Source organism: Phaenicophaeus curvirostris, chromosome 4 (genome assembly GCF_032191515.1).
Source record: "Phaenicophaeus curvirostris isolate KB17595 chromosome 4, BPBGC_Pcur_1.0, whole genome shotgun sequence".
NCBI lineage: Eukaryota > Metazoa > Chordata > Aves > Cuculiformes > Cuculidae > Phaenicophaeus > Phaenicophaeus curvirostris.
Genome location: NC_091395.1, coordinates 50,690,562 through 50,704,380, shown reverse-complemented (window position 1 = coordinate 50,704,380; position 13,819 = coordinate 50,690,562). Strand labels below are relative to the sequence as shown.

Here is a 13,819-nt window from a genome sequence, read left to right as displayed (position 1 = left end):
TAAAACTCCTATGTGCAGCCTCAAACATAGAGCACACTACTCCAAAGTGGAAGTGTAGTCCTGGTCTTCTGTGAAGAACGTAAAATGTTGAGAAAAAGTACTAGGCTTAGTCCGATCAACAGAACTCCTTTGGAGTCAATTAATTCAAACAGGAAAGATGTGAGTTCTGATCCAAAAACTCTTAAAAGTAATCTTGTTTTGATAACCACATAAGATAAAACCAAAGAATTAAACCTAGTAATTTAGCTTTGCTTTAAAACATATAACCCTCACCCTGTAAGGCTGACCTAAATTCACTGAGACAGCAACATTAGCTTTGGTTGAATTGAAATACTATTTTGAAATTGTCTAGTGAAGAATGGTGCCCAGTGCACTTGTTGAGGAATAATAGTAATACATGACTTATGATTTAATCTCTTTCTAATTCTTCAGTTGGATCTGTGAATTACTGAAGCAAAACCAGTTTGTCAAAAACAACTCTTCAGAGCTTCACCTATACCTGAAACACAGTAGCATTCTCACTACTGGAATTTATAAGCCAAAACAAACCACCATCACCACTTACCGAAGGATTCTTGGGAAGACCAGATTCTGGACCACACAGAGAAAGCACATTCATTAGCTTCTCCCTAGTTCTTCTCTAAAAAAATATACCAAAGAAAATCACATAGCAAGGCACCTGCTGGAGGTCCAGGTAAAACTTTAAAACATATGCATTTTTAACTAGTTATCCCACATGCTGACATCCTCTAAAAAGAATCTTAACATTTTTTCACCAGTATTAGCTTTTAGTTTGTGCAATATTCATTTATTGTTTCGCTAAGCACAATATAGACTTCAAATTACATTTCAACAACTGTTTATTCTTTATTCATAAACATTGCCTGTAATGTATGTATAATGTGCTTGAGACACGATGTACCTGAGATAGTTGCGGTCTCTTCCAGCTGACAGGAACTAATGCATTTGAATTGGAACCTGATGATGTTGAAGATGTGCTCCGGGTGACAGCGATGACTTTTGGCTTCCCATTTCTACCAGCTGCGCTGTGTTGATCACCATACTTATTCCCAATAATCGGTGTCTATCAAAGACAAAAAATACTTCCTTAAAATTCAAATACATATCAGAAAAGACTACACATTTGATTTCAGAGTTTAGTATTATATAAAATGTAGGAGAGTTTGTCTGTTTGTTTGCTTTCAAGCATTCTATGAAGCCCATGCCTAATCCGCTGAGGACGGGCTAACGCAAAGCTGAATAATTCTACTCTACACAGCAGATTACGATTCTGCTGACTTGTGATTTTTTAATTATGCAAGTTTTATGCTGACAATCCAGTGACATCAAATTCAGCCCTTTTGACAGCAAATGCTACTCCAGTGAACTCTGTGGGAATTCATCTTGTCTCCCCAGTTATCTGCATGCACTGATATTTCCAGTAAGGAACGAACTTACCAATTTCAATAATGTTCCTAAGATATCTATATCGTAAATAATTATCTATGAACAGCTTCAACCAGGAGCCGTTATTCTTGACAACTACTAAAATTTCTATGCCTATATTTTTCAGATGCCTATATTACACTGCAGTCATTTGGCTACGCTCCCATTTTCAGACACAGAATGAGTATCACCTGTATTAGAATATTATTTTCAGTTCTAATGAACACTAACTGAGGGGCAGGGGTCTTGGTTTTAGCTACAGGAGTTTTTTCTCCGGGTGTCTCTGGAGAAACTGGCATTCCTATATTCTGTATCCTAACCCCTTCTCTAAATTTTCTACTCCTTCCAATGTCACGCCAAAACCGTAATACAGGGTTTTAATCTTCTCAGCTCTTGAGTGCACAACCCTTCAGTTGATGAAAGCCGGGAACGTTCAGCTGCATCACCCTGCTCTCTGACACAGCTGAAATATCCTTGAGAATAGTCCTATTAACTTTTAGTAATTAACTCTCTAGACATTCAAAGGAGAAAAAGGCAAAACCACAGCATAATTCAAAGACTCTTTTTTCATATTTTTGTATTATCTTTGTATCTTACTATGATGCTAATTACATTTATGTAAAACTTCACCACTTGCCATTCTTAAAAATTACATTTATTTTAAAACATATAAATGCAGAGGGCTAACAGAAAAAAACCCCAGAGTTTGCAACAGAAAGCCATTATTGCATTGTAATTTAAATATAATTACCTCTGATATATCAAAATGAAAATCTAAAGTCTTCCCAGGTAGCTCCTTGGAGACATTATTAAAAATTTTTGTGAAAGAGATCTCAGGAGAACCTATGTCACCTCCATAAGACTTTGGAATATCATTAGGTACCACAAGGCTTGCGGATCGAGACACCACCAGTTTCAAAATATTAAGGGCTTCCTTCCAATATGGACTCTAAAGAGAAGGTACACAAATCACAAAACATTCACTTCAAACAAGACAGCCATTTTTAATTTACAGTAGGATTTTGCACTGATTCATTGCAAGATTCCTCAAACCAAAAGCTTTAGTTTTCTACACTTGGCTGCAAGGTGCTAGCACCGGCAGGCAGCTCTAGACCTTGAAGTGCCAGGAAGGGAGCAGCAATGCACCAGGTCATCTCATGTTGGGTAGTCAGGTCCAGCCAGCAGGCTCAGCAGCTCCAGGTCACAGTGCCAGCTGCACCAGATCCTGTACAACTTTCAGCTTCTGACATCTTTAATTATTTTATACTTATGGGCAGAGTAAGCAATTTGAAATGGAAAACAATATTTTGTGGTTTATATTGCCTCATGTATTTCAAAGTTCTTAAAAAAAAACCAAACAAACCCCAAACATTTACAAGATTTTTGTATAGTATCAAACTGGTGAGGTGCTTAAAAAAGCCAGGGTAAAAGCATGAGAACATAACTGAAAGAGCCCGAGTTAAGTCCACTCTCTCTAAAAAGAAGATTAAGGTAACATAAGTAATTCAGCAGTTTCAATTACACAGATTGTGAAGTGAATCACTGAAGAGACTCACACCAAAAGCCACACCTTGGGAGGGTTAATCCCAACAATCCTGAAAATGCTGGGATTCTACCTGAAACTTAAAATCTTCAAGTTTTTAAAATTAGCAGGATGTCTGGTGTGGGGTTTTTTTTGTTTGGTTGGGCTTGGGTGTTTTTTTTGTTTTCTTTTGGTTTGTTTCTTTTTTAAATTAGGGTGCCACATTTGTTATTTTTTTTTTAAATTGTATTAAGAAACAAACACACTTTTCAAAGCTTTGTAAGTAATGATTCTTCAACAATCTCCTGAATTTCCATGCATCCTAAACATAAAAAAGTAGTCTCAAACTCAAACCACCCTGTAGCAACTTAATAAATTTTTTAACATGCATTGTGATTGCAGAGGACTAAAAAAAAAAATAATCAGCTTAGTAGCACCACATTCAAACAGGACACATTCATATATGATCTCTTGTCATCTATAGTATCAAAAATACATAAGCTTCTCTCAAATATTTTTTTGCTAGAACTGCTATTCAATGGCTAGCATCTTCTAATTAAGATTATATTCCAGGCTAGTGTCAGCTTGCACAGACTGTTCAGATAAAGGTTAGAGGTGAAGCACACAGGCATCAGGCCATGAAAACTACAGTTATGCTAACCATTCCACTTTGCCTAATGCACTCTGACAGAAGAACAATATCTAAAGTACATATCCATAAATAACAAAAAATCCAGGCACACTACTGTTCCTGATTAATTATGATTAAACCACTTGACTGAAATACATTTGGCAATAATGGAATTCAAGAAAAAAGAAAACGAGGGGGAAAAAAAAGAAGAGAATGTTGTGATGCTGTGCACTAAAATGGTTTTATGCTCCAGGCATTTTTCATAACATCCTTCAGCAAGATGCTAGATCTTCTTTTGCAGAATAGATTTTCAGTAAACTGTGTTCCAAATACAAAGGATCAAATTACCTAGGGCAGAACACTATTGTTCATCTTTCAAAGACTTTCTTTATGAAAAAATGCACTCAAATTCATTAAGTGCACCTTAATGCACTTAATGCATTCCTCACAGATGTGTATTAGTGGAAGTGATTGAAACACACGTTTGATTGTAAAACATCCTTTTGAAAACATATACACTTAAAGAAAACATTTGTGCAGTATTTGGCAGTAAACACTTCCTTATATTTTAATAGTTCAAGGATCATCTGCGGTAACTACATATGTAGAGTTACCCACATCTGTAAATATATGCATATTTGTTCCAGGTAACAAGGCACAGAAGATGTAAATCAAATTGGACAAATCTATAAGCATAAAATGAATTGAATACATAAGGACAAAACAAAAACACACCATGGAATGTAACTTTGAACAACAACTTTTATATCTGAAATAAAGTAACTCTCAAAAAATATTGATTTGTAATTTCACTACCACTTTGATAATGTGTAGAAAAGCTTCTGTAGTTTTTTAGAATACCTACCTGAACATATTTACCAATAACTTTTATGATTTCCAAATTAAACTGCTTCACTGGTGCTGTGGATAGGTCAATATGACTCAGAAGACTGTAAATTATCTGCAGCAAGGACTGTTGCATACTGGACAGCCCTTTCTCTAATAGCTAGAAAAAAAAATTCAAAGAAAACAGCATTTAATTAGAGCTTTTAACGATAGCAAAAAGTGAATACAAACATTAAAATATAGTTAACTTGCATACATATTTTTTCCCCTTCAAGAAACTTAAGTGTAGCACTTCACATTTTTCAGAATTTTAACATAAAGAAAGTAATGCAATAGAACAAGGTTTGCTGTCCTAATTCAGTTTTTTTCTTGAATTGTGACATTAGCACAGATCTAAAGCACTTAATAATAAAATACTTCTCACTAAAAAGCATTCATACAAATTCAAGATCTCAAAGCTGCCTAAACCCGATTACATTTACACCTTAGAGAAGGCTAGCATACACAGGGTTACAGGCAAAATAAGTACAGATGAATTCATTCATGAAAATGAAGTGATATTTAACAAAATAGCTACAACAGTTTGAAGCGATACTTCAAGAACAAGCTCTACAAGCTTTTAACACAAGGAACTTGTTCAAAGGTAATAACAGTTTTCCTGTATGAATGGCTGGTACATCATATACTGAATTCTGTAATTCATACGATCTTTGATTACAAACTGAGCAATACTTAATAACTAATTTAAAAGTTCAGTATATAGGCTGTGGTAAGGACATCTTTAAATGCGTATTTGGCTATAAAAGGTCTCTTAGAATTTGCACTAAGCATACTTTGCTAAAGCCAAGACAGAATGTGCAATTTATTCACATAGTACAGAATATAAATATCTACAAAGAAACACCACTATCCTAAAAGGGGTATTTTATTAGAAGAATTATTATTGCTAGGCACTTTTAAATTGCTGCACTCCAAAATGACAGTAGTCATCCCTTTTCCAGATTTTAGAACACTGAACATTTAATTATTATTAATTATTATTATTAATTAATTATTATTTAATTATTATTACAGAAAATCTGCTTTGTTTCCCCCACTATTCAGAATCATGTAAAATTGGCAATAAGTAAATGTAACGCAGATCAAAGATTGTCAACAAGAAATATAATTCTATTAAAAATTTACCTCTGCAAGATAAGTTACGAGGTTAAATGTGGCATCTGAGAAAGAGTCATGCAAATATCTACACACTACATTAATCCAGTTAGAACAGTCTCTGGAATAACTGTGCGTACTATATAAACTCATCATATGAGCCAGATTAGCAAGAGTTGGTGATTTCTCCTCTGCACAAACCTGAAAAGCAAAAAAGGCTATTTAATTATATTAGAAATGACATGAAAAGCAAAAATGCCTACTTAATTATATTAGAAATGACAAACTCTTAACCTCAGTATTTACAAGTCATTATGCATTTTTCCCAGATTTCACTCCATTTTTCAATAACTGAAATCAAACTAATCATACAAGTAACATCTAGAGTTTTGGTTAAATTTTGGAGCCTGGTGATTACCTAAAAAACTAGTAGAGAGAATTAGCTGAGAGACCTAAAACTGCTTTTTGAAATAAATAAATAAATGCATCAGGTATAAATAAAAAAAAAACCAAACTAGCTCAATATTCCTGAATGGGCAACTGCACTCAGTAGTCATTCTAAAGCCTTGACCTGTCTCTCCAGCTACGAGGGCTTGTATTTGGGAAGACAGTAGTATCTGAAATAGTGGTAAAGTGGCATCCATGCTCCAAGCGGATCTACTACCTCCACCGAACCTACTTCAAATAGCGCCCCTAGCCAGCAGCACAAGTATTTAAGGAACAACAGTAACTTCTGGGTTTGCATCAGGCATGTGCTTCTTTCAGGTGGCCAGCACACAGTTAAATGATTTACAGATCACACTTTGGAAGCCAGAGGGCTATGACTGCACCTCTTATGTCAGACAATACTTTTTTATTCCCCTTTCCACATTCTTCCTTAAAATGCAGGCTGTCAGGGCAGTGTTGCCAGCAGCCTGACTGGAGTTTGTTGGTGTGCACCATGTACTGCTTTACCAGATATTAGAAATACTCCAGGGTTAATCACTGTGTACAAGTAATGGAAAGAACACAATACCTTTTCTTCTCTACCTATCAATCTGAAAACTAAGGATCACTTCCTTATGATAAGTAAATTAGGAAGTATGTTTAAAAATTGATTAAGTCTACAATTAAAAGCACCAATCAGAAAAAGTAATTGATATCATTAATAAGTAAATACCACCTTTACATCTAAAGTTTATAGAATAAATAAGATGTGGTTTTTCACTGACAAAGGGAAACTTGGGGATTGATATGAGGACCAACCATATAAATTAGGACTGGATCACATATTTAAAACACAACTTTTTACAGTTGTTTCTATGAGACTATTAGGATCACACAGAAGTCCTGCATAATGGAGCAGAAAAATAAAGTAATGCGGGTGGTAAACTCCTGAATACACCCCATGAATGATTTTACATACCTTTGCTATCCTGTCAGCTGTTTCCTTACAGAACTGAGTTGGGTTATCAAAGTGTTGAATCAGATGAGGAAGTAGGCACAAGATGTTTAGGGGAAATCCTGAAAACATACATAAACACAGTTATATGAGCCCTAATTATCTCAACAAGACTTAATTTGTGTGGAATTATGTAGGCATATAACAGCTTTCCAGTATTTAATAACCCTTAGAGCATGATACATGTATGTTCATACAGATACAGAAATTATATATATGTACATGTACCTAAACATACATGAATGTAGAAGGCATATAAAGATGTCTATTTATATGTTTAGAGGCATACAGTGAAAATCAAATCACCACTGAACCAACTAAGAACAACTATCATGAAACTGGATAGCTTTAAGCAGAACAGTCACATTGTTTCAAAAATGTGCAAATGTTTGAAATAGCACTAATTAAGCTGTTTAGCACAAGATCATGAAAAGCAATACATGCACCATTGCAGCTTGCAAGCAAGTTTAAAATAAGTTAATAGTCAATACAGAAAGTTTTTGTGCAGTATTTCTTGGCAGATAATCATAATCTGTAAAATATTCCCATTACCTAGGACTGTAATACTGACAACTGCAAAATACATTTAACCAAAGGGTGTTTTTTTAAAGGCAAATGCATAATCACTACTGATTTTGATTACACTTAATATGATGAAAAAATACATTTTCATTACACATACAATTACTAAAGATACCTGCTAACTGAGAAGGATCCACCAAAGCATGCCTGGAAATTGTTATGAGTTTGCTGAGGAGATGAACTGTCATTTCTTGTGTAGACGCTGAAGTAAAGCCTTTTAGGAAAAGCTGCTGAAGGCCTGGAAAGTTATTCCATTTCAGTTTATTTTGCAACTTTTCTATCTTTTCCCGACTCTCTGATTTATCCAGAGGCATGTGAATAAGAAGCTTGTTGAGCAGCTTGAGAGCCAAAAGGTATTCATACTCATAATCCGACTCTAGCAACGAAGCTGCAATCCAAAATATGGTGGCCATCAAGTTGACAGGGTCAGTAGTGGGCTGCACATCATACATCCCTCCCTCTCTCAGGGAGGAAAGGCTTCTAGTCCTTGCCAAACTTCCACCATGATTTATCCTTCCATCCATTATATCCAGTGTGTTGCTTCGTCGACGGTCGCCTCTCCGCTCACTGATTAAATTCAGTCTCAAAGAATTACTCCTTGTATTGCTGTAACATCCCAAACAACCGCTGCTATTAATGGGACTTGTGCTTAGATTTATCTGTCCAGTGCTTTTCCTATTAGCTGCATACTTGTTTCCCATTACAGAATCATGGTATGAGGTTCTGAAATAAATATCAGTATTATATATTATTCCATGCAGAATACTTTAATAACACACACTTTAGAAAAAGAGAAGAAACAAAAAAGATTTAAATTTCACGCTAATCACATATACATCACAAAATCACAGTGAATGCTCTGCTTCATCACTGGAAGAGTATTATGATATATGAAAATATTCTATATGTATTACTAAAATATCCTTACAGCATAAGAACAAGACTGTAGCATCCCATCATCTCTGCTACCAAATCGATTTGTTACAAACCTGGAATAGCAAAATAACTACATAACAATTCAGTAAAATCAACAAAATTGGCCCATAGCATGTAAAAGATTATCTGTAAACTAAGATCTAGCACTCCAACTTATAGATGTGATAGAAATATGGAAATGAATGAATTAATAAATCAAATTATTTACTTATTACCTTCTTATCTGCAGTATCTGACCTAGAAATACCAACACCTTCCAGTTCTGATACTGAGAAATTGAAAATATTCCTAGAAATCTCAACATCTTCAAAAACTTTGCCATGAAGGCAAACAAATAAAGATGGCTGTGCATTTAGGGATTTTTTTTCTCAGGTTGATAAAAATTCACAGAGCTAACCACTCAGTCTGTAACAAGAAACACTAATAACTCAGACTGTTCAATTGCACTTCTCTCAAATGGACAACAAACCTGAGGCCTAAGACAGACTAGCATTTCCTCTAACTGAAGAAATTTCTTCTTTATTAACACTGGAGTAAAAGTTATTTCTTGCAATACAAAAGTTTTCATCCATGATTCTCAAATTATCTTTCAAAGATCGGAGCCGTTACACCTTAATTATAGATATGGGGTAAAAATAAAAATGCCCCTGAAATTACACTATTAATCTAAGTCGGTACGGCCTGATGAAAAAAGACTTCTAAACACACCCAGTGCCTTTATTTTTGAGAATTTTCAGAAGAAGTGACAATGTTTCATAACTGAGCCATAAGGAATACCTTGGACACCTGGTTTTTGTTTGTTTGCTTTTTAAATTGGACCCAAGAGGGTCAGTTAGGAAGACAGTGATTTATTTTCATAAAGTCTAGATCCTTGTAAGTTTTGCTTGAGACAGAATGATAAAAACATAAAAGAACAAGCAATTTTGCTATTAGGATATGACTATTCTGCGAAGACAAAAATAAATTATTTTATTACATTCGTAATACAGAACTTCAGTAATTCAAATGTATAAAAACATGTAATGTAGCTTGACTGCTAAAAGAACTTACTGAGAAAGGGCAGAAAGCAGGTCATAATGCTTCATGGTTTCAGCCAACGTATCGATGGCAGACTCTAAGGTCAAAAGCAGTTCTATGACAAAACCCTGGGGAAAGCCACAGGTCATGATAAATAAGGCAATATGCACAAGGAAGACCACAGAAAAATATAAAATCACTATGAACTGAATTATTACTCCATGCTTCAATTAGAACACAACCTTACAAGGCAGCACAAATTGGCGGTATGGATCCAAGATAGGAAAAACTTAATTTCTAAACATCCACAAATATTCACAAAATCCATTCTGGTTTGCATTATTTTTAAGGATGGACTTAAGGATGGAGTCATCTATACTGTTACTTTGCAACATTAAAAGATTACATCCACTTCTTCAGACGTACAATGAGAACAAGATGGATGGTTGTTAATAATTTTTTAGGTGAAGTTCAGATCTTAATAAAAGAAAGCCTGTATTTTTTTTTAATATAGATGATCTCAGGATCTTCTAACTGTGAAAAATAAGTTGTTTTCAGGAAAGAGATGTATCAAACTCTCTAAAAGTTCCTATTGCTGTAGAAGAACACATGCACAGCTCATCTTTTCAACATTTCATTAGGTGAAAATTCAGGATTACAATTGTTTTGATATTTGAAATGACTTTATTTAAAAATAAAAAGCAACCAAACCAAAAGTGCTTTTAATACTACTGTCATTAAAATAATAATGTAAGCACATCATTTAAGCAAACAGCTTCCAAATAAGGGGAGGGGTGTGGATTTCAAATACCTGAGCTTCTTCTCCTGCATCTCCAACAGTTTCTACTAGTCTGGAGAGAACATCAGAAAGTGTAGATGCAGTAAGAGGCTGCTTCAGAGCCCTGAAAATCTGAAAGGACCTCCCAGCATAATGTCGAGAGGAGCATGAAAGCGCAGTTTGCAAAGCAACTTCACTGAGACGGTGTTCCAATTGAAATCCTCCTACAAAAGCAAATGAATGCTCAAACACAATGCTTTATGAAAAACAAAATCCGTCTGAATTTAATGAAGAGTAAGTTACCAAAGTCATTCCTAGTTTTAAAATGCTATCATCTTCTACATTTTTCTCAGGGTACTATTCTAAACAAAAAAATCTTTCCAGGTATATGAACTTGTACTCCATACTTAACACTGGAGAAACTTGTAGGGAATAAAACATTTATGATTTTAATACTAAATGTTCCAAATAAATTAAAAGGACATTTTATCTCATTCCTAAAACTTATTTAAATCTATCAGACTTATTTAAATCACCCAGAGTGATTTTATAGATCATCTATTAACTTAGAGTCATTCAAAAAACATCATTTAATTTGCAGACTTGAACACAGTATCATGAATTGACCGTTTTCTACCCTACCTGAGCTAGACTGTTTAAATATGGATACCACATGCTTTAAAAACACAGTTAACTGTTCAGCACTCTTTATATTAGGGTTCTTGGCTGAAACATCTTCATGATTCCAAAGTGGTCCTCTTTTCCTAGAAATATAAAAAAAGAGTAAACAGAATACACAACATAGCTTTTGTCACTAATATTATTTAAGTGTTATTTTAACCTTAAACTTAACTGCAAAAGATCTTCTACCTACCACATAAAAGAAACCACTTAAAACCACAGATACAAATTGGAAAGAAGTTTGACAATTGTCTAATATTGTACAACAGTATACAAGAAATTGAGACAACTGAAATAACAGCATAAGTTCAGGAAGAGATGTTCTCCGTTAGGTAATATTTAGTTATCTAACAAAGAACCAGTAAAACTAACACTATTATATGCTTCTTAAAACAACCTCCTTTCTTGGCATTTGTTTCACATCAATACACCCCACTATTCTAAGTTTAGGCTGATGCAAAGGCAGTTTGTTTGTTGACATAATTAATCAAAAGCTTTGAGAAACAAGTGTGATTTCAGATTTACCCAATCTTGAAGTCTTTATGTAAAGTATTACACCAACGGCACAAGTGTTGCTTGTTTTGTTGATGTTCTTTGCCACTCATTCATACTTTCTGAACAACCAGATCTCCACTATTAGGCAATCCCATAAACCCCACACAAATCTTGCAGCTCCCTAATCATCTTTATGATACATTCCAGCCCTTGTCCTTTAGTATGGGAATCCTTAAATGGAAAAGGGAATTCGGCTGTATGGCAAGCAAAGATAATAGACCTAGGCAAAGAAGGGCAAAAGACTCAAAAACTCAGGACGTGGAAGGGGGGCCAAAATTCTAGAAAATCGTTGGAAAGTTAGAGTTGTTCACAGGCTCCATCACATGCAAACGCTTCAGGATTAAACTGTCTCTTGTGATAAAACAAGTGACAAAATGCAACAAGATGATGCTAAATGGTAGGGATTTTGCCATATATCCATAAAACACGCCTTGCCAAAAAAGAAAATTGAAATCTTACCTTGAGGTAATAAATTCTATAAGAGTTTTCACTTTTTCATCCTGCTCTACTGAAATGTCAACCTCATTGAGGATTGTCGTTTGCAGATGAGAAATGGCAGCACTTGTATTTCCTAAGCTGATGCTAGAAGAGGTAGAACTTGAACTAAGCCCTGAGTCTGTCATTGGGGAGGGCTGGTAATCAGGTATAAAATCATGGACACCCGCTGAAATAGAAACAAGATTGTTGTGAGTTGTTGACTGTTAATGTTAAATATATAAAATGAAGAAAGATCCATCTAAAAATCAATAATTTAGCAAATGTAACGTGAATAATTCCATGGATGTAAAAATTACAATGAAATCAACAAGTCTGATACATGCTAAGTCTTTGCATGACACCCCCTTAATAAGGAACTGCGAGATCCCTCTTAAAAAGAACTGCATTATCACAGAATCACAGAATCACAGAATAACCAGGTTGGAAGAGACCCACCGGATCACCGAGTCCAACCGTTCCTACCAAACACTAAACCATATCCCTCAGCACCTCGTCCACCCGTGCCTTAAACACCTCCAGGGAAGGTGACTCAACCACCTCCCTGGGCAGCCTGTTCCAGTGCCCAATGACCCTTTCTGTAAAGAATTTTTTCCTAACGTCTAGCCTAAACCTCCCCTGTCGGAGCTTGAGGCCATTCCCTCTTGTCCTGTCCCCTGTCACTTGGGAGAAGAGGCCAGCACCCTCCTCTCTACAACGTCCTTTCAGGTAGTTGTAGAGAGCAATGAGGTCACCCCTCAGCCTCCTCTTCTCCAGGCTAAACAACCCCAGCTCTCTCAGCCGCTCCTCATAAGGCCTGTTCTCCAGCCCCCTCACCAGCTTTGTTGCTCTTCTCTGGACTCTCTCCAGAGCCTCAACATCCTTCTTGTGGTGAGGGGCCCAGAACTGAACACAGTATTCGAGGAGCGGTCTCACCAGTGCCGAGTACAGAGGGAGGATAACCTCCCTGGACCTGCTGGTCACGCCGTTTCTGATACAAGCCAAGATGCCATTGGCCTTCTTGGCCACCTGGGCACACTGCTGGCTCATATTCAGTCGGCTGTCAACCAACACACCCAGGTCCCTCTCCTCCAGTATGTTTGGTTTTGTACTGGTAATACAGTGAAATAATACCACTGGTCTCCAAAGCATTTCATCTTAATAAATTGAGACAAATTATATTAAACTACTTCCTAATAATACGCGGATGATTTTTTTTTCATTAAATTTCAGCCTCAGCATAACTGACAGAACTTTAAATCAGTGAACACTAAATATTAACTATAGAATGAATTCTAAGTAGAGACTCCTTGGCTGCACAAAGTCTCTGTGAAGTTAACATATCTCGCTGATGTAAGATTTTCTCTCCATGTAAAAAATTATGTAGCAATAAAATACAACTGTGGTAACTCCTCCCATTACACCTGTACCTATCCATGAAGTGCTAGGAGAAAGTGAACTGGCAAGGAAAAGAGAGTGGTAAATCTTTTACTTTCACAACTATACATAGGTTTGAGACTGTGACATCCACCACAAATTTTCACTCTAGAGAGCTGGATTATTGGCTGGTTCAAATAAAATTTAACATCAGTTTGACCTTGTGCTAGGCATGCATACTTGTAATAACCTTATATTAATCCTCAGCTGGAAGTGTTTGATGCCAATCTCATTCTAGTTTCTATCAGACATTTCTGTTTTGATAACGGCAAAATACCATGTCACATTTAGAGAGTTTTACTGCAAAGATTAGGAATG

General features: G+C 35.7%; 1 protein-coding gene across 6 annotated transcripts in view; it reads right to left on the bottom strand.

Annotated features, from left to right (window-relative positions):
* FRYL (FRY like transcription coactivator) overlaps positions 1-13,819 on the bottom strand; it is a 171,604-nt gene that overhangs the window by 29,585 nt on the left and 128,200 nt on the right. For all 6 annotated transcript variants that reach the window (XM_069856046.1, XM_069856047.1, XM_069856042.1 and 3 more), the window contains 11 exons: positions 12,050-12,254; positions 10,997-11,118; positions 10,388-10,578; positions 9,610-9,704; positions 7,739-8,346; positions 7,006-7,103; positions 5,631-5,801; positions 4,465-4,605; positions 2,198-2,395; positions 923-1,084; positions 566-640 (listed from right to left, as the gene is read on the bottom strand). In XM_069856046.1, coding sequence (XP_069712147.1) covers positions 566-640; positions 923-1,084; positions 2,198-2,395; positions 4,465-4,605; positions 5,631-5,801; positions 7,006-7,103; positions 7,739-8,346; positions 9,610-9,704; positions 10,388-10,578; positions 10,997-11,118; positions 12,050-12,254 — 2,066 coding nt within the window. The remainder of the gene's footprint in view (positions 1-565; positions 641-922; positions 1,085-2,197; positions 2,396-4,464; positions 4,606-5,630; positions 5,802-7,005; positions 7,104-7,738; positions 8,347-9,609; positions 9,705-10,387; positions 10,579-10,996; positions 11,119-12,049; positions 12,255-13,819) is intronic.